Below are 20,457 nucleotides of genomic sequence, written 5' to 3' on the forward strand. Positions count from 1 at the left end.
TCTACGCTGACAAATTCACCGGCACATACTTGTTCCAAATATGCAGTGACTATCCCTTTCGTACCTGTGTGATAGCACCCCTCTCCTTTCTAATACTAGTAATTTGTGTCCTTTGTCTTTACTTCCTGGACCATGTGGCTAGAGGTTTCTTAAGTATTTCTTAATCTTTCTTAATAAAAAAACAGCTTTTGGTTTCAGTGGGTTTCTCTAATTTCCTGATTTCTATTTCATTGATTTCCCTTCTAGCTTTTATTATTCCCTTTTCTCCCTTCATTTTGAGCTTGATTTGCTTTTCTTATTCTAGTTCCTTAAAATGGAACCTGAGGTCCTTGATTTGATATCTTTTTTATTTTCTTACGCAGGTACTTACATAAATTTCCCTCTGAGAACTTCTTTAGCTGCATCTTACATTCACTTTCATCCACTCAAAATACTTGTTAATTTCTATTTTGATGTGTTCTTTGATCTATGGGTTACAAATGTATTACTCCGTGTCCAAGTATGTGGGGTTTTCCCCGAAAGCTTCATGCTATTGATTTCTAGTGTAACTCCATTATCATCAGAGAACATATTTTATATGAATTCTGTTAACTATATTGAGACCTGTTTTATAAGCAGAATATAGTAGTAGTTTAACATGCTGTGTACTTGAAATGAACATGTCTTCTGCTGTTGTTGGGTGCATTAAGCTATAAATATCAATTAGTTAACTCTGTTATTCTAATCTTTTATACTTTTACACACTTATTACTACTTGCTCTATTGATTATTGAAACAATATTGTTTTGCTGACTACAGCTGTAGATTTTTCTCTTCCTTCTTGCAGTTCTGCCAGCTGTCTCTTTATGTATTTTGAAGTTGTCTTATGAAGTGAACAAAGGTACAGGATTTTTATGTCTTCCAACAGGCTAACCCCTTAATCATTATGAAATGATCTTCTTCATCCCTGGTGGTAAAACCAAAATCTACTTTGTCTGATAATAATTCAGCCATTCAAGCGTTTTTTGTATTGGTATTGTCATTGTATAAATGACTTCCATGCATTTACTTTTAACCTATTTGTGTCCTCATATTTAAAGTGGGTTTTTTATAAATTAGCATATAGATGGATCTTGCTTTTTTTATCTAATCTGGCATCTGACTCTTTTTATCCTCACCTGAGGACATGCTTATCAGAGGGGAAAGGACAGAGAGCGGGAAGGAGAGAAACATCCATGTGAGAGGAAAACATCAGTCGACTGCCTCTCATACACACCCCAACTACGACCAAACCTGTGACAGGGACATATGCTCTGGCCTGGAATCAAACCCATGACCTCTCAGTTTCCAAGGCAATGCTCCAACCAACTGATCCACACTGGCCAGGGTCTGACATCTCACTTTTAAATGGGGTGTTTAGATCACTTACATTTAATGTAATTCTTGGTACAGTTGGTTGAACTCTACCATCTTGTTCTTTATTTTTTCTTTGTCCTATTCGGTGTGTTTCCCCTTTCCTTCTTTATCTGTCTTCTTTTGGATTAAATATTTTTATGATTTCACTTCATCGACATTTTTGATTTGTTACCATAACTCTTTGTTATGTTATATTAGTCGATGCTTAAGGGCCTATCATACACATCTTTAACTTGACAGTCTACCTTCAGCTGATGTCATTCCATATACAGTATCTTTCTTCCATTTCTCTCTAAATAGCATTTGTACATTTTGCCTTCATGTATTTCAATTCACATGTCCATGTGAATATATTATCTCTATATTATTTTTCAGTTTAAATAATATATTATATTTTTAAGAGAAATAATAAGAATCAAGGTCTTTATACCACCTATGTAGTTGCTATTCCCAGTGCTTTTCATTTCCATCCGATATAATTTTTCTTCTACTTGAAGGACTTCTTTTAATATTGTTTATGGTTCAGGTATGGTGGTAATAACTTTTTAAAAAATTTGTGAGCATCTGAAATATTGGGAAGGACAGGTTTTTAAAAATATTTCAAAGATGTTCTTCCACTGTCTTCTCACTTGCATAATTGCCAACAAGATATCTGTGTGTCTCAACTTTGTTCCTCCTGTATATAAAGTCTTTTCTCTTTATAAGCATTTAAGATTTTTCTCTTCATCACAACTTGTAGGCAATTTTAGTAAGATATTGCTTGATTTCATTTATTCATGTTTGTTGTGCTTAGAATTTGTTGGACTTCATGGATCTATAGGTTATAGTTCTCACAAAATTGGAAATACTTCAGATAGCAGTTCTTCCAATATTTTTCTGTTTCCTGCTTCTTCCTCTCAGAGACCTTAATTATTCAGAGATTACACCACATAAAGTTTCTCACATATCACTGATACTCTGTTCTTTTTTTTTTCAAATTTTTTTCTCCCTGGCTTTCATTGTAAATAGTTTCTATTGTTTTCATTCAAGTTCATTAATATTTTCTTCTACAATGTATAATCTGCCATTAATCATCTATTTTTTATTTCCTACATTGCCATTTTCATCTCTACAAATTTGAGACTTTTATATCTTCCATGTTTCTACTTAATACATTTAATCTTTTCTCTGGCTTCTTAAATACATGAAATACAGTTATAACAACTGTTTTAATATCCCATTTGTGAATTCTATATCTATATTATTTCTAGGTCAGTATCAATTGCTTGACTTTTCTCCTTGTTATAACCACAGACTAAGTGAGCTGAAGCATCTGTGGCTCCATGTTCCAAGGTTTGCCCTTGTCACTATCATCACAAGTTGAATCTTGACATGTCTCCCATTTACAGCACAGATTCTGTCTGGGAACCTTGTCGCCCACTCCACATATAGCACCACACCAAACGGGGGCTTGTCTTGGCTTTGTTTATCCTTCCTTGGGAACTGTGTGTTTAGGATGCTACTAGCACTGGCTAGTTTATGTGCCGCGAAGCTAAGGCCTCCCTCTCCCTTCTGCTTGTGTTTCTTGATTAAGGTACCCCACTCATCCACTGAGATATCTGCTACTATACTTGTCAGGCAATTGTGGGACTAGACTTTGACATACAGGCAGTGTAGTGTTGTTGCTAAGAGCAAGTTATAGTGCCTGACTGCTTGGGTTTGCATTCCTGCCCAACCACTTAGTAGGCATGACCTTGAGCAAATGATGACTTCCCTATGGTGCAAGCTCCTCAACTGCAAAGATAACAATAATGCATCGGGTTGTTGTGAGGATTAAATGTGAAAATATAACATAAACAAATTAGAATAGTGTCAGGCTCAGAAATTAATTTCTGTTAGAGTGAGAGGAATAGCCAGAATGTATGCATGTGAATCTGACTCTGTAGATCACATTCCTAGTTATTATGTGATATCCTAATACTTGCTGGACAACCTGTATTGCATATTAGAGAAAATTTCCCTTCTGCATTAGCACTGGGCTAGTTTCTCTGGTGTTTAAATGCCCTCGTTCTGGTTTCAACTCTTAAGCACAAACTAACTGCCTACCCATCCAGAAGTAGTTGGATAATAGCTTTCAAAGTCCTGAAATACAACAGAATTTATTTTTGTCAACCCAGGTAAAGTCAGAAGATAAATGAATAAGAAAAACAAAAGCACTAGGAAACTATTTCCAAACTGTTGAATATAAGTCAATTTTTTTCTTCCTAGCTATATTTTTCAATTTTATAATCCCAAGTCAGAAAGCAGCAATAGTTTGCCTCCTTGGTTTCTCTTTCATCATTCAATATTTTACATTTAGAAGATGAAGAAAAGGTTAAGAATATACACAGAACACTACATTTTTAATTCACAATCAGAATAAATAGAAGGAAGTCAGTTCCCATAATTACAGAGTAAAGCAGCAGCCTGTCTACCACACAGGTGCACAGTAAGGCCAACATTTCATTTTTTAAATATCTAAGAAACACTATCAAACTGAGTGGGATGCATTTTCATCTTATTTTAGATTAGAAAAGCTAATGTTGATATCATGGACACAAATTTAAACACCTAATGAATATTCCTTCTAAGCCAGGAGGCGTCATGATTTGGCGGCTCAGAAATCTTGAAATTCACATGTACTGTTTTGAGTTAAATAACTTAGAAGCATTACCTTTTCTGCAGGATTAATTTATATCCTTCTAGCGAGGTTCCCTCCGTGGCCTTGATTCTGATCGGATGACCAATAGCTAGGCAGCCCTGCGTTATTGCTCGGCTCAGGATCATCCCAGTCTTCCAATGAATAGAGAGGGGAGAAAGGTCTAAATAAGTTAAAAGAACCAGAAAATTCAACAATGTGTCACAAATAGTGAGGTCATTATGCCTGGATAACCCTGGATATTAACAGTTGCTGAAAGTGAAACACTACCCGCAACTTAGCAGCCAGCGAGCCGTGCTCAGAATCAGTGATCCGCCCTGTCCAACAAGGTGGCATTTCATAGTTCAGCGCCAAATACAACAGACCTTGATATCTTCATTTGTCCTTTTTCTCTGTGCATATTTCACAGTGCAGCAATTTGGGGTCCATGACATGTCACTTGTTATAGCTGTAACTACAGAGCTTACAAGAAATATATATGCACAGAAAAAAAGTGCAGTGAACTGAAAAGACTGAAACAAAACCTTTGTACCGATCTGAAGTTTTACTCTGGGACTAAGTACCATGGGTATTATTATTAAATCAGAAACAAAATATAACTTTAAAAGGGCTAGCAGTTAGAGTCTCCAGGTTGAAAGCAGATTTAAGAAATATCTAACTTCATTCTGGCTTATAACATAAAATGAATAATGTTTCTTAGTATCTTTATGCCTTAATTACTCTATATGTTTGTTTTCAACTCTCTCAAGAACCTAAAAATAATAATTAAGGGAAATTTAAATATTCATCTGAGAAATCAGTTTCGACCTCCTGTTCCTCACCACAAACTAACAGCAACCATCCTGCCTGCATTGCTCTGTGCCCACGGAAGTATTACGAAGAAGCAAACATAGTCCGTAGTAAGGAGACGGAGGGAGACACAGGCAGGAGAGACACAAGCTGCACCATCTCCTTCCAGGCATATATATTTGGTGGCAAATGCAAACACATTTCAATAGTAAGAGGGGAGGAGAGGGCAATTATATGTTCTCAATTTAAATCATATCCAAAAGTAAAAAATTAAAGAGTGCCCACATGCAGTTACAAAAGTGTTAGACATGGTTCACATTTTATCCTCAGGGATTTCTTCTAAAGCTGTCCTTACAACAGCCACGTGCTATCATCAGATGGTGCTAATCCACCAGGCTCCATGAAGCACAACAGAGAAGACGGAGAGTGGAAGCAAATGACATTCAGAAAAATCCCATGAAAACAGCGAGTCTGTGGACTCTACATAGGCTCCACGCTGGGTCTAAGGGTACTCTGGAGTATGAACTACTCAGCACATCCAAAAGTGAATGGACCGCTCCCATGGGGATCCACAGAACTGCTCTGCACTAGACAAACCAAGTGCAGATAAGTAGCATTTGTAACGACCAACGATTTATCACTGCATGCTTGTGCATGCGGGAAGGGTCCCGGAGCACACGGTGAGCCGGTCCGTGAGCATGGGAGTCCCTCAGGAAGAGCAGACGTTCTTGGGTACCTTCGTGATCAGCCACACGCTGGCTGCAGGCCACAGTGTTGACGGCACCGCCTGACGTCTGCTGCTCTCTTCGCTACTTGAGGAACCCCACTTTCCAACAGAAACCGAGGCATGGAGGACAATATTGGGGTCCACCTGCACCACGAGAACAAGTGTGCGTTTTTAGAGTATAGTCTGAAAGTCAACTTTTCTCAATACACTTACCCAAAATAAGTTATCGTCGAACACTATGTTTTTGATTGAGAAGGGATCTTTTGAAACAGTAGTGCTCAGTTCCATTTGATTCAATTCGATTAATAGCTGTTGAGCATTGATTCTGATATGCATGACCCTTGACTGTGTGATACGAGATATGAAATATAGGGTGGGGTAGAAGCAGGTTTACAGTTGTTTGAACATAAAATAATACACTAATTAATAAATAAGAACACAAGAATAAACTCTGTGTTTTGTGTACTCACAACTGTGAACCTGCGTTTGCCCTACCCTGTATTTTTCCTGCCCTAAAGAAACGGCAGTAGAGGCAACAATACAGACACACACACACAACTTGACGTTAATCTCCATATAATTGAACAGGACTCTAGGTCTCCAAAGAATGGTAGGTTCATTTCTGCTGCAGCAACAAAAACTGCAGTATCCTGAAGGAAGTCAGGCAGGAGAGGCTGGATTATAGCAAATTTTAGTGCTGTTGATGTGGGAAGGGTAGATATAATGGATCACAGGATGGAAACATCAAAGGCAAGGAGAACGGCCGGGAGTCCACACTGCCTCCTAAGAATAAAGGGATGTGAGTTGACACTTCAGTGATCGTTGTGCAAATGCCGGGGGGGAACCTCCTGGGAGACACTACACCTTGTTTGTTACCAGATTGTCTATGTCAAAGGTACTATGTGCCTTCTACCATTTTTCACTTAGACCTGGTTGTCGAATGAACAGGCATTCACATTGCCTGTAGGGATTCTGTTACTTCAGGTTTAATACTTTATCTCCTAACTTATGTGATCGCTTTCTCTGAGTAAGTTTGTAAGTACCGATAATTACTGTATAGGATTATGGGGCCACAACAGTTTCTGCTTTAAACCCAACAGATGATGTGGCTTCAATAACAATTTAAATTACTTTCTAATACTGAAAAGTCCATTCTAAAATAGTGCTGGCACTGGATATTTGTTGGGTAGAAAATAATTTTTTAAATACAAAAATAAAGGATAATATTTTAAAAGTCTGACCAGGCAATAACAAAAGGGTACAACTAATATATGTGGTAATTATTCCATAATGGGAGATAGCTACTTCTCAAAACAGGAACACTTCATGTGACCTCTGTATGTAAAACTAAAATTTTAAGAACGCAGCAACCCCACCACATGGGCAGATTTGACTTACAGCTCTTTGACTGCGTTTTCCCCAGTTAGCCAGTTGCGGCTGGATTCTGGAGGGGAATCCCCCACAGCTCCTGAACAACCGTAAATCACATTCTACGAATCCATCTGCCACAGGACTCAGCATTTAAAGTAACACTCTAACCCAACCCCCTAACTTCGAGTTGCCATCATGCTCCCAACTCGCCTCTGCAACTGGGAAGAAGATTGTTTTGACTGGAACGAGTCAGACAGGAGAAACACACTGCCAACTGCTTCTTTGTGCAGCACCTGCTGCCAGCGCCTACATTCTTGTTATCTCCGCAACACGGTCTAATCTTTTAACAGTTGGCTTACTGGGGAAGAGCGAAGGGGTCCTTTGTGTCTGTCTTGGGCTGGCACCCAGTATTAACACCATGCTGTTCTCTGGGAGAGATTTCGCTGGACAGTTCCCAAGTGATTCTGCACAGACCAGACACAGCCGGGGCCACTCCCCAGCTTCACTTCATATTATAGGGAAAGAAATCTGGCTAAGACTGAGGTTCTGATACTCTTAAAACTAACAATGGTCGTTAAATTTCTCTTTGTGACTTTGCCTTTTTCTTTGAAATTTTAGTCTGATAGTTTAGCTTTAGACTAAACATTTTAAAAGGTTGGAAAATTTTTAAAAACTGTGAAAATTGGAATTCAGGAAAACAAAAGTGTTCTGACAAACTGCAACATTGTATGTTCTGTATGTGTGTGGCAGTGTGCCTGTGCACGTGTGCGTGCATGTTTGGGTGTGCATATAAAACATTTACGTTGACAGTTTTCTACATACATGCCCTCTTACGTATGATTAGAAAATCATTGTTAAGTGCAGTAGAGTATCAAATCAGGAAATTCTCTTTCATTCTTTTTGAATACCTTATATATACAGGGTGGGGCAGAAGTCACGCCTGCCTGAGTGTGGTTGGTAGGGGAATAATATGGGTGAATAGTTCATAATTTTAATTTGAGCATTTCACCTAATTTGTCGTATGGTGGGCTTCGGTGTGATATTGTTGTATTACAGAATTACATGCTTATGGTTTTGTACTAAAAGATTTTGCAATAAAAGGGGGAGTTGTTTGGCCAGACCCTGTACATAGCTCCCTTTCATGACCACCATGACACTGCTTGTCCGAATAAACTGTGCGGATAAAAATGATGCATACACCTGATGCGTCAGGTAAAACTCCTTGTTGAATTTTCCCTTTCCAAGTCACTAATGAAATGGGAGTAGCCTTTCATATTCCTGTGCAAATTCAAAACAATAAGGGAACCACTGTCTTTTCTCAAAATACAGAATAAAATTTTTCTTGAATAAACAAGCTCATGTATCAATCACAACCTTCATTCTAAACAAGTTGTTTACTACAGAAAATGTTATACAATTTATACTTTTTTTAGAGAATTTAGAGCCAAATTAAATAACTTGATAGATAAATTAAATCACAACTATAAGAAATATTCTAAAATCCCTTTTCTCCTACCTCTGACTTTCACTCTTTGATTTTGATCTCTGATCTAGAGCCCATCAATCCACCCCTCTTCTAAGGACAAAAAAAATGAGAAAGTTTAAAAGCAGAAAATATCAATGAGCACATAATTATGCAACCAAATAAGGCAACTTCAAAATCAAGGTTAGCAACTCTTAAATAGCTTCTATAGTTCAGAAACCTGAAAGAGCTTGGGATTTCATTTAAAGTCCTGTGTCCTCTTCTAATGGCAATCAGTTCAAAATGTAAATTAAATTTTTTCATTTTCCACAATGTAAGTTATTTGTAGAAAATACTCTTCCTCAGTGACTTGCTCTCCAAAGAAATAGGACAGCAGAGAATTGTTCGCCTTTTCCCAGCCTCCTCTGACATACAGAATAACATTCTGCTACCATCTGAGACTGCTGAATTTACAAGGTAACTTGTAACAAATATGCCCTCGTGCCCTGAAATTTGTCTGTAATGTTCTGATGAAATCTGATCATACTAAAAGGCTACAATCAAAATAAGTTTCCTTTTTGTTCTGGCAAAATAGAAACCTGCCAAACACCAGAGAGTCCATTTTTCTACTATACTTTCCCGTAACCAGTTGCCCCTCAGGCTGTTCTTCTCATGACTTTTTTCTTTTATATGAACTACCATGAAGTTTAAATCTCATCCATTGCGTGGAAACATACAATTTTATTGCCCTTAAACTGGGACTATCTAAAAATTCCACCAATTTAAGTAACAATAGAGAACTGTTGAAAGATGCATTTGCCAAGTTGGCCATTGTAGTAGATTCCAAATCTTTTTTTGAAATGGAAAAAAGAGCAACAGGTCGTAATTGTGAGGGTTATAGCTGTCTCCCACACTAACAGGGATTACATGTTCCAAATTTTTCTCTGTAGGAAAGGTTTTACTTGTCAATAAGAGATCTGAACAAACAGTAAGGGGTTGGGCACTGATATTTCTACCTCAAGCCAATTTCAAAACACACCCACCAAGAATATCGGCTTTTGCCTCCCTCCCCTCCTCCCCTGTTGTAATCCTCTTAGTGTGTCTTCTTCACTCAGTGAGCATCAAGATTCTACCACAAAATGCCCTATACGCTACTATTTTGGTTGGACTGAAGTTTTATTCAGAGCCAATTTCTTCTTCCAAAAATACAACAGTGTACAAACTTTTATTTAAGATGAGTGTTTTCTCAGTTTTACTGAATCACTAGAACCAATTAATAGTGATGCAATTACTGTGGATTATTCTATCCACATAATTATTCTATCATTTTTCAGAATAAGAAAATACAATTTTCTTTTAAAGTCCTACTTTGGCTTAAAATTAAAGAGAGAAAACCCCTGTGGGTCCTTTTCCTGTAATAACTCTTTAATACCCTTTCCCCCCAGGTTTGAGCTGGTTTCTGTTGAATGAGTTAATTAACTAGAGCATTCAATTCCATTTAGCTAGACCTGAGCCTGTAGATATTTCAGCAGAGAAAAAGATGATCAGAATGCCCCTTGCCCTGAAGGGATTTCTTGTCTGGCAGAAAGGATAAAACAAGGACCTCCTGAGTTGTCCTCCTAATGCAAGATCAAATCAGATCTTGCCTCTGCATGATATTTCCAAGGTCTCCTTGTTTTCTACAGAACAATACCCAGAATCCCTATCACTGCATTAAGACCTTTTATGATCTGATCTCAACATTGTTAGTGGAACCTACCGCTCTTCCCTTTTTACCCCAATGTGACCTCAAATAGGCCTAAACTTGAGCACCAATTGACTGGATCATGCAAAAAAAATGCTGTAAGAGTAACAGCATCAACTTCAATGGCCTTATAAATGGTACAGAATAGATACATTGGAGGGTACAAAGGCCAGAAACAGCCTATTGGTTTGGGGGTGGGGCAGAGAAAAATTTTATGAAGCAGACACAAATCAGATAAGGCTAGAAAGATGGGCAGGGTTTCAACAAGCATCTAATGAATGCCAACTATATGCCAGACTTTGTACTAGGATATGGCAGGAGGGTGAAAGAGAAGGCTGGGGGTGGTGGCAAAGAAAGAAGGGTCGAATTCCAGGCAGAGGGACCCACGTGGGCCTAATAGCAGGAATCATGCAGTGCTTTCAGAAAACCACAAATGAACGCTCTGCCTTGGCCAACATACAACATGTTGGACAACAGAAAGCCTTGTAAGTTAGGCTACGGCTAAACTTTAAAAATCATTTGTCAAAAATGCGTTGTGCACTTGCCCCGCACTGAAGACTCTGTGCCAGCACTCCAGAGGACAAGGTCTGTCAGGACACTTCTCAGTTTAGAGGCGGAGACAGGCACAAAAGCAAATAAATGCCTAGAGCAAAAGACAAACTCTGACAACCATTTTCAAAGGATGTAAAGGAGTTCTGAGAATACGATCCTCTCTGGAGGGTCTGAGAGGGTGTCATGGAAGAAGAGGAAGTTGAATAAAGCCTTAAGGCAAACAAATGGTAATGGTGGGGGCACCTCCTAGGGAAAGGACAACACATGCCATGGCACAAGTGTCCCAGTGAAAAGCACATACTGGGTCACAGTTTATTAGCTCTGACTGTAGTGTACAGGACAGATCAAGAAGATCAAGAAGAGAAGACAGAAAAGGCGGACTGGGCGTGGGGGAAGGAGAACCATGGGCATGAGTGAAGGCCAGGTGAGGACATGCAATGCCAGGAGGCAACAGCCAGGCATACAAGTTTTTTGAGCAGGAAAATAATGTTACAATGAAAACCTACAAAGGCACGTCAGGAGGATGAGAACTATGGCAAATAAATCTGAATGTCAGATGAATATAAAATATAAAGTCATTAGTTATTGATACACCATTCAACATACATTTATTTTCTAAATTTGCTCAAAATAGGCCTTTCCTTTATGTGCTAGGTTATCAAATCTTTGTTTTCTTATACTATTATTTTGGATGGACTGAAATTTAATTCAAAACTGATTTCTTCTTCTAAAAATACAGCAGTATACAAACTTTTAAATTATACTATTTAGATATTATACTATTATAAATAATAAATGTAAATAGTAAAAATAATTATACTATTTAGATATGTATGCACCTTGAAACAACTAATATTTTGAGTATAAATTTTGACATAACAGACTGAATGGGCAACAAGGTAAAAAAAATAGTTCAGGACAATGTGTTTCTTACACTGTCTCTTGGAAATAAAGGGCCTGGACCAGTTAACAGGAAGCCCTGTGTTCTTTGGCATCCCTACCTCTCTGGGTGGCTTTGGTTTTGATTTCATGAGATCAAAAACTAAAGCTGATGCACCTGAAATGAACAACTCTACAGTTTCCCAGAGGAGAAAAAACAATTATTCCTTTTTTGCAGACATGTTTAAAGTGCCTTTCATAGCTCAGGTGGAGAATTCTCCATTGGCAAGATACCTAAGTATAAATTAATAAATAGGCCTTCTGCATGGGCTTGTCATAACTGGGTTTTCTGAGGAACTCATGTTCCTTAGATGCACTGACCCACAGAGCAAACAATCAGATCCTAAAGTATAGAGATAGATCCATCTTAGAGACTTCCTTAAATAACTCAAAATTGTTATCAATACAGTAGTTGTAAAGAAAATATGCTAAAAAATCATACTTGAATGACAAAATTCAGGTAGAATTTTTTCAAGTAGAAATGCTATATATTTATAACCGAAGTACTTTGATTGTTGTTCTATTACAGCTGTCCCAATTTCCCCCCACTGCTCTCCCCTGCCCTATCCACTCCCCCACTCCCACAGTCAATCCCAATAATATCACCCCAACATTTGTAAACTAATTCAGTTTCCAAAAACTTTTACAAATATCTACTCAGTACCATGTATTGACCGAGAGCCCAATACACGAAACACCCACATTAATTACAACATGTAATTCTCACCTTGTTTTGTAGGAAATGGTTCTTCAAGTCCACCGTTTCAAATTGATCAGGTATCTGTTGACTGCTGGCATTAAAATTCACTGGAAATCCCTCACAAACTTCCCAACTAAGAAAAGTAAAACATGTAATTATTTTTGCTAGAAAAAATGTAATTATAATACTCTTTAACCTACTAGCATAATAATTTATGCATTTTATATTCTACTAGTGAGAGAAAAGTCAGTGTATAGTTCATAATTTTTTTTCAACAAAAAAATTTTAAAGTGCTTTGGTATCTATAAGTGGGAAAGAAAGGGTCTAATTTTTTATGTTGCAATTATTTATAACATTGGGGAATTCCATACCTAATTAATTGTTAACAGAACAAAGAAGCAATAAATGATTTTTATTCTTACAGAATCACTCATAGTTGAAGACACTCTCACTGTTAAATGCATAGTCTAAATACAATGGATTATGTATGTAGTAAGTAAACATAAGTAATGTTTACTTATGCAATATACAATAATAGTTGTGTTAAGCATTTTAGTTTGGTATTTTTAAGAATGTCTTAAGAGGAAACACAAAGGACTTCTGGTCAAGATGGAGGTACAGGTAAACACAGCTCACCTACTCATACAACCACAGTAAAAATTATAACTAAACTACAAATATCACCCAGAATCATCAGAAAATTGAGTACAGAGGTCCAACAACCATGAATCAAAGACATCACATGCATTCAGATGGGTAGAAGGGATGGAGACTTGGAGACAGCAATATGGAATATCAGATGGTCCCACACCCATGTGTAGTGGGTAAAAATTGGGAGGGATATCTCCTGAGCAAGGGATCCCAGCACCACCCCAGACCACCCAGTCTGGGGTTCCAGTGTCTTATCCAGAAAGATAAGTCCCAGCTATAAAGTCCCTGTCTTATCCAGAAAGATAACTCCTGGCCATAAAAACCAGTGGGGTTTGGGGCAGTGGAAGAAACTGTGGGATTCTCAGGTGTATCTTCTTAAAGGGCCCTTCTTAGGACTTACGCAAACTCACTCCCTCTAGACTGCAACACCAGGGCAGCAGCTTGAAGGGCACCAGTGCCATAGGGCAAGAAACTGAAATGTCTAGCACCAGAGTGAGTACCAGGGCACAGTTTCCTCCCAGACAAAACTCCAGAGGCCAGGCAGCACCACTGTCCACTTTCTGAGTCCTCCCCAAACACAGCCACAGAACAGCAACACCCTATTGGAGATTCTATCAACCTGGGTCACCAGGATTGCCCCACCTGGCAATTACCTGAGGCTCTGCCTGATCCTACTTATGGCTGTACTTTTCTACATTATACTACACTACTAACACAGGAAATAAAAGCATCTCTACCTAGTACATAGAAACAAACACAGAGAGGCTGCCAAAATAAGAAGACAAAGAAATATGGCCCAAATGAAAGAACAGAACAAAACTCCAGAAAAAGAACTAAGCAAAGTGGAAATAAGCAATCTATCAGATGCAGAGTTAAAAACAATGGTTATTAGGATGCTCAAGGAACTCATTGGGTACCTGAACATCATAAAAAAGACCCACACAGAAATAAAAGTTATACTAAGTGAAATAAAGAAAAATTTACAGGGAATCTACAGGGGAGTAGATGAAGCTGAGAATCAAATCAATGATTTGGAACACAAGGCAGAAAAAAATTCAATCTGAACAGCAAGAAGAGGGGAAAAATCCAATAAACAAGTATAAGGTAAGGAGCCTCCAGGACAACTTCAAACATACCAATATTTGAACCATATGGCTGCAAGAATGAGAAGAGAAAGAGAAAGAAAATAAAAACTTATTTGAAAAAAATAATGAAAGAAAACTTTCCTAATCTGGTAAAAGAAATAAGACATACAAGTCCTGGAAGCACAGAAAGTCCCAAACAAGGTATATGCAAACAGGCCCACATTGACACATCATAATTAAAATGCCAAAGGTTAAAGATAAAGAGAGAATCTTAAAGGCAGTAAGGGAAAAGCAGTTAGTTACCTACAAAAGAGTTCCCATAACTGTCACTTGATTTTTCAAAAGAAACTTCCCAGGCTAGGAGGGAATGGCAAGAACTATTCAAAGCAATCAAAAGCAAGAGCCTACAACCTACATTACTCCATCCAGCAAAGCTATCATTTAGAATGGAAGGGCAGATAAAGTCCTTTCCAGATAAGGCAAAGCTAAAGGAGTTCATCATCAATAAGCCATTACTACATGAAACGTTAAGGGGATTTATCTCAGAAAAAGAATAAGATCAAAACTCTGAACATTAAAATGGTAATAAATTTACAACTATAAACAATTGAATCTAAAAAGCAAACAAGTAGAACAGAAACAAGACCATAGATATTGGGCTCCTTTGGATGGTTACTAATTGGGAGTGGGAAGAAGGAGAATGGAGCAAAAGCTGCAGGGATGAAGACGTACAAATTGATAGGTACAGAAGAGGCAGGAAAGGGAGGGTTAAGAACAGTATAGGAAATGGAACAGCCAAAGAACTTACGTGCATGACCCATGGACATGAACTAAGGTGGGGGATTGCCAGAGGGAAGGGGATTATTGGGTAGAGGAGGGCAAAGGGGGAAAATTGGGACAACTGTAATAGCATAACCAATTTATATATATACACACATATATAAATATATAAATTATATATATGTATATATATGTGTATATATATATATATATATATATATATATATATATGAATACACACACACATATATGAGGCACCACAGTCTAGGGGACACATAGACAAACCACAAACTATAGATGTTGGGTGTCATTCTTAATTCAGCCAAGTCACTAAATTTAAAAGTGAGCCAATCCCTCTCTATCCTGAAGAAAATTATTTGGCTCAACACTGATACATTAAGACACACCACAAAGCATACTGCTATTCAATAGAAAACAGTTCTGGGGATGATAATAGTATTTTTATAATACTCTGAGAAATATAAGTAAGAGTATGATATCAAATGGTCTCTTTGGAGTGCAGAAAGAAAATTCCAAAGGAATCCAGTAGTAAGTAAAGTATCTTCAAACTAGTTTGTGTTCAGTATGGGCAGTTTCACGTTGTTGTTCTTACAGAGCTAGCTCTAATGTGAATCTGCTCAGTAAAACAATAGTTACTAAACCTAGGAAGTAAAATTAAGAAGGAATAAATGAATTCAAAATTAAACTCCTAGCTAAAAATAGAAGGGAAAGGGTTTAGGCATATTTAACAACTTGGAGAAAGACTACTGTACATGAAATAAATCTCATAAATGGAAATGCCTATAATAAAAGGATGCTGATGAGTTATTTTCTATCTATAAAGAAAAAGAGAACAGGACCAAGCAGATTCAAATCTTGCCTGAAAAGTGACAGACCAGTCGCCGGCTGACAGAGGTGTGGTTTAAACCACCGCGGAGGAATCCCGACGACTCTGTCTCTGTGGGCGTGCTTAGCCCTAGGCTGACACTAGACCGAGCGACCTCATCAGACTGCCTTTGGTTTTCAGGACCTGCCCTCTACTTCAGTCTTTTTACCTATATCTTAAGAAAAGTTGCAATGTGTTAAATTTAAAAATATTAAAGCTAGATAGGACTTCGTAGATAGATCACATAGCCAACATAAAATTCATTTAATTGAGACAAAATTCAATATTCAGCTCCTCAGTCACATTAGTCATATTTCAAGTTCTCAACTGTCACAAAGTATATTTCATTGTCACAGAACAGGATAGTGGTTAGACAGGATAGTGGTTGAACCCTCAGTTCTTAGGAAAGGAAGTCGGGGTTAAATACTGGCTCCACCACGTGCCAGTTGTGTGACCAGGCAAATTTCTTTGCCCCTCTGTGCCTCGGTCTCTGTCGCTATAAAATGGACCAATAATGAAATAACAGGTAATGATGTAATTAAAATAATTGTTTTGAGGATTAAATAGGTTCTTACCCAATTCGTTTAGAACTGTGCCTGGACTATGATCACCACTCTGCAAATGCTGGGTTTTATTATCTGCAGAGAAGAGACTGCCACCCATCTGTTCATGGACAGCCATGAGCAGATACGGGGCAAGATGCCCAGACCCCCCCCCCCAACCACTGCTCTTCTCACTACCCAGCAAAGCTCCAGCACAATGCTTTTACTTTTCATCACGGAATGAGACCCTTAAATATGAGCACTCATATGAAGAAACACACTATTCAACATTTTAATGGTTCCATACAAAACTATCTAGAAACACCTACTAAAACCAGTTTTTACATTTCAAATAAAATTATTAGCTCTGCAAAGCAGAAACTTTAATCTATTCATTGTCCCATATGATTTTTAAAACTCAAGGAAAGTCAATGGTAAGAATTTTAAGCACTAGCTCATTGTATCATAAAGTAAGGCAATAAAGTAAATCATTGCTTATGTAAGAAGATTCCAAGAATGTCTTGTAGTGTTTCAGCCTCTCTGGGACATCTGCATTCAGGTGACTCAGACTACTTTAACCAAGCACATGTTCACCTACTTGTCACATCCAGGTAGCAGAACAGCATTAGGATCCAAGACGGTTTTATATGCAATCATGACGCCATCTCTGGCAAATGCAGCCACCTGGTCAAAGGTCAAACTCAAAACAGCGTTTAGTGGAGATCTGGAAAATAAAAAAAAAAGCTATCTACAAAATTATGCAAACATTGAATTTTGAGCACAAATAAATAATAAACAATCAGGGTTTAGTAAAATCCCAAAACCTAAAATGCACATTTTACTTTATTTTGCTGATTTATAATATGCCAAGGATAGTTACAACACATGATATATTTTAAAATAATTTCAATAATAAAATGCAAAGTATTTCATGGAGAAAAACAACCAATTTTTTGTATAATGTTCATTTCTAATAACTATATCATGTATAGCTAATGATGTTCATCAATGTATAGCTACAATGTAATACACCAGTAATAATCTTTGGATCTGATAATTAAGTGAAACCTTAATATCTGACTAAAAAAAAACAATCATTTTTTGTGGGCTCACTAAATGTTATACTAACTTGATTTTTTTTATATTACATACTGTTGAGTACATTGTTTTGGGTTAATTTAGTTATCTTAGAATTAAACTCAAATGGAAAACAGATACTAAATAAGAATGTCCACTATGTCAAATATGAGCCATTCTTTTCTAAATTGGTGACAAAAACTTACTATGTAACCTTCTAATTATATGACTTAACCACATCACCTGTATACTACTATCAAAAATATTTAAACTGAATCTAAGCATGAGAAAACACTCAGCCAAATCCACGCTATGGGACATTCTACAAGAAAAGTGCTGAACTCTTCAAAAAAAATCAATTTCATGAAAGACAAAATAAAAGGTTGGGGAATATTCTAGATTGAAGAGAACTACAGAAAATAATTAAATGCAACATATAAAGCTTATCTGGATACTAGATTAAAAAAAGCTGTAAAACATATTTTGGGCAGTTTGAGTATAACATATATTAGATGATATTACATTATTGTCGACTGTGTTCCATATTATGATGTGGCGATTGAGAAGAATATCCTACTCTTCAGTTACGTGATGTGAAGCATTTAAGAGTAAAACTTTAATGATTATCTCAAATTTATTTCTAACTATTCAAAAGAGAGGGAAGGAAGACAAAAGAGAGGTAAAATAAATGTCGCAGACTCTTTAAATTGTTGAACCTAGGTGAAAGATATACAGCTATTTGTACTATTCTTTCACGTTTTCTACAGACTGGTTATTTTTCAAAATAAAACATTGGAAGAGAAATAACTGAAAGACTCAAAACAGAGGTGGATACTGGCAATATCATCTTTTGTGAGTGAGGGACCTGACCCCCGTGTCCGCACCTATTGGACACGTTAGAATTCCTCCCTGAAAATGCGTGCCACTTACTGAGTGCACACCGCACATTTTCTCAGTATATTTTAACAATTAACCTGGATGGAAGTAACTTTTTAGACATATATCTTAAAAATTCCAATGGCAGCAGGTGGTTTAATAGCTTTCTAGTGCTTCATATTAGATTCAAAATCAGAAAAAGAATACATTATCCTGTTAAAATGACAGTAATGTACAAACAAATACACACATTATGTATTCCTCCATCTACAATTCTCAGTTGACTTTGGAATATTTCAGATACTTAGCATCTTATTAGTTATTCCACAAATAGGACCCTGTTAACCCCAAATGAGTATTTGATCTTATTAAAATACAGTGTTATAGCAAACATTACAAACATCAAAATTAGTCAGTCATTGCTTTCACTCTCACAATGATATTTAAGAAAAAATTATTAGACACATATTTTATTAAAGCCCTTATAATAAAATTCACTGCTGTTTTCATTATGCAGAAACAACTCTCACAGTGCAATTAAATTATATTCTGGAATCTGCCTTTGGGGAAAAATACCATTCTGTTCAGATATTTTTAATTCTATAACTTACACATCTTAGGAAATTATTAAGTATTTTAATATTACTCGACTGAGACAGATGAAATAGAATTTTGTAGTATGTTACTCACAACTAATCCTACCAACTTTTTCCCAGACCTTCACAGATTTCTGAGTAGACTTATTTCCATACTTGAAATTTTGACTATTAGAATATATAGCAAATCCAATCAGGTCCTAGTTCTGTTTAGGCTAGTTTCATTATAATTATGATCAATTATATGCTATAAGCAAAACTATTTTCCCCTACGTTTTATATTCCGCCCTATGGAAGAGTAAAGAGCTGAAAAATTAAGAGTAGACAGAAAAGTATGTTTAGGTTTTCTGACGAGTAGTTTCGGAGTTCATCTGGATGTGTGCTGTCAAAATAGGCATAAATTTCCGAGATGTTTCACACATAACCCAGTGCCTGTGGACTGTTGCAGCCTTTTTTCTTTTCTCAGAAACACAAATAATTTTATGCAGAAATTTACCAATCTACAAAAATTTACACAATGCTCAGCAATAGCCAGTAATTATTATGGGATAAAATAAAAAGCACTTCTGAGGAATATAACATTGATTGGATAGCGCTTACAAGCTTTACCAATTTATCTTTGGCTGTCCTGTCATTGGCACTTAAAAGGTTAAGACTTTATTTGTGAAAACATAGAGAGATAGTGGGGAATCATGTTGTCTGCAGCTTCATAAATCTTGCTTAAAATCCTTTTCAATTACCATCCATTTCTTCTTTAAAAAGGGACAAAAAATAGAGGCGTGGAAGCAGGTCAGGGCAGTGTGCGACAAAGCCAGTGTGATGGGCTCGGACCCCTGCAGCGTTTCCATCTGCTGTCATTAAGGTGCCTACTCAGACATGAACAAATCCCACTTGCTGTGCTGACAGGCAGACTTCAAGAACTATGACAAGGCATTAAGACAGAAAAGTCAGAGAGAGAGAGAGAGAGATGTCATATTCTACAAACAATTCTGCATCACACACACACACACACACACATACACACAACGCCCTGATATTTTACTGGAATTCGAAATTTTCATAATTTTCATAAAGGGTGCTACTTGGCTTTTCCGCTCTCCCTTTAAATTAGTTTGCCCCAGGAAAACCTGAGGGCAGACAGAGATAAACACCTCCCTCCTACCTGTATGCTTTACCAAAAGAGACCCAAATTTTTTGCTCATTCTTCAGCAAGAGTGGATTCTTAATTTCTTGGCCTTGCTCATTGAAAAGCCGGGCTGAAGAAAAACTGAGGCCTGCTGGGTTGAGGGAAGATCCTTGAAGCCTCTGATGAATCTTGAGAAGTAACTGGTGGAGGGGGGAATAACGAATAGGAAGAAATAACATAAAATTGCAAACACCTGTAATAAACTGTTTCTACACGGAAACAAGTGAAGTCCAAACAAATGGTAATTAAATTCACGTACAATGTTAAAAGAAGTGTGAAATGACGGCAGTGTTTAGCTCGGGTAAAGTAACGAAATGAGCATGGGCTTTTAACCAGCAGGGGGTGCCACAGACTCGTGATTGAGCTCTGACCCCTTGGCACGGGGCCTGAAAGCAGATGTGACAGCTTCACAGGCGAAGAGC

At 37.3% G+C, this 20,457-nt stretch overlaps 1 protein-coding gene across 1 annotated transcript in view; it reads right to left on the reverse strand.

Moving 5' to 3' along the window:
• Positions 1 to 20,457, reverse strand: part of DCDC1 (doublecortin domain containing 1) — a 383,276-nt gene that overhangs the window by 165,685 nt on the left and 197,134 nt on the right. The window contains exons 11-15 of the mRNA XM_053673152.1: positions 20,012 to 20,175; positions 16,899 to 17,024; positions 12,384 to 12,489; positions 5,598 to 5,732; positions 4,088 to 4,206 (exon numbers count right to left, since the gene is read on the reverse strand). Of these exons, the coding sequence (XP_053529127.1) occupies positions 4,088 to 4,206; positions 5,598 to 5,732; positions 12,384 to 12,489; positions 16,899 to 17,024; positions 20,012 to 20,175 (650 nt within the window). The remainder of the gene's footprint in view (positions 1 to 4,087; positions 4,207 to 5,597; positions 5,733 to 12,383; positions 12,490 to 16,898; positions 17,025 to 20,011; positions 20,176 to 20,457) is intronic.

Source organism: Artibeus jamaicensis, unplaced genomic scaffold (genome assembly GCF_021234435.1).
Source record: "Artibeus jamaicensis isolate MK-2021 breed Jamaican fruit bat unplaced genomic scaffold, CSHL_Jam_final contig_797, whole genome shotgun sequence".
NCBI lineage: Eukaryota > Metazoa > Chordata > Mammalia > Chiroptera > Phyllostomidae > Artibeus > Artibeus jamaicensis.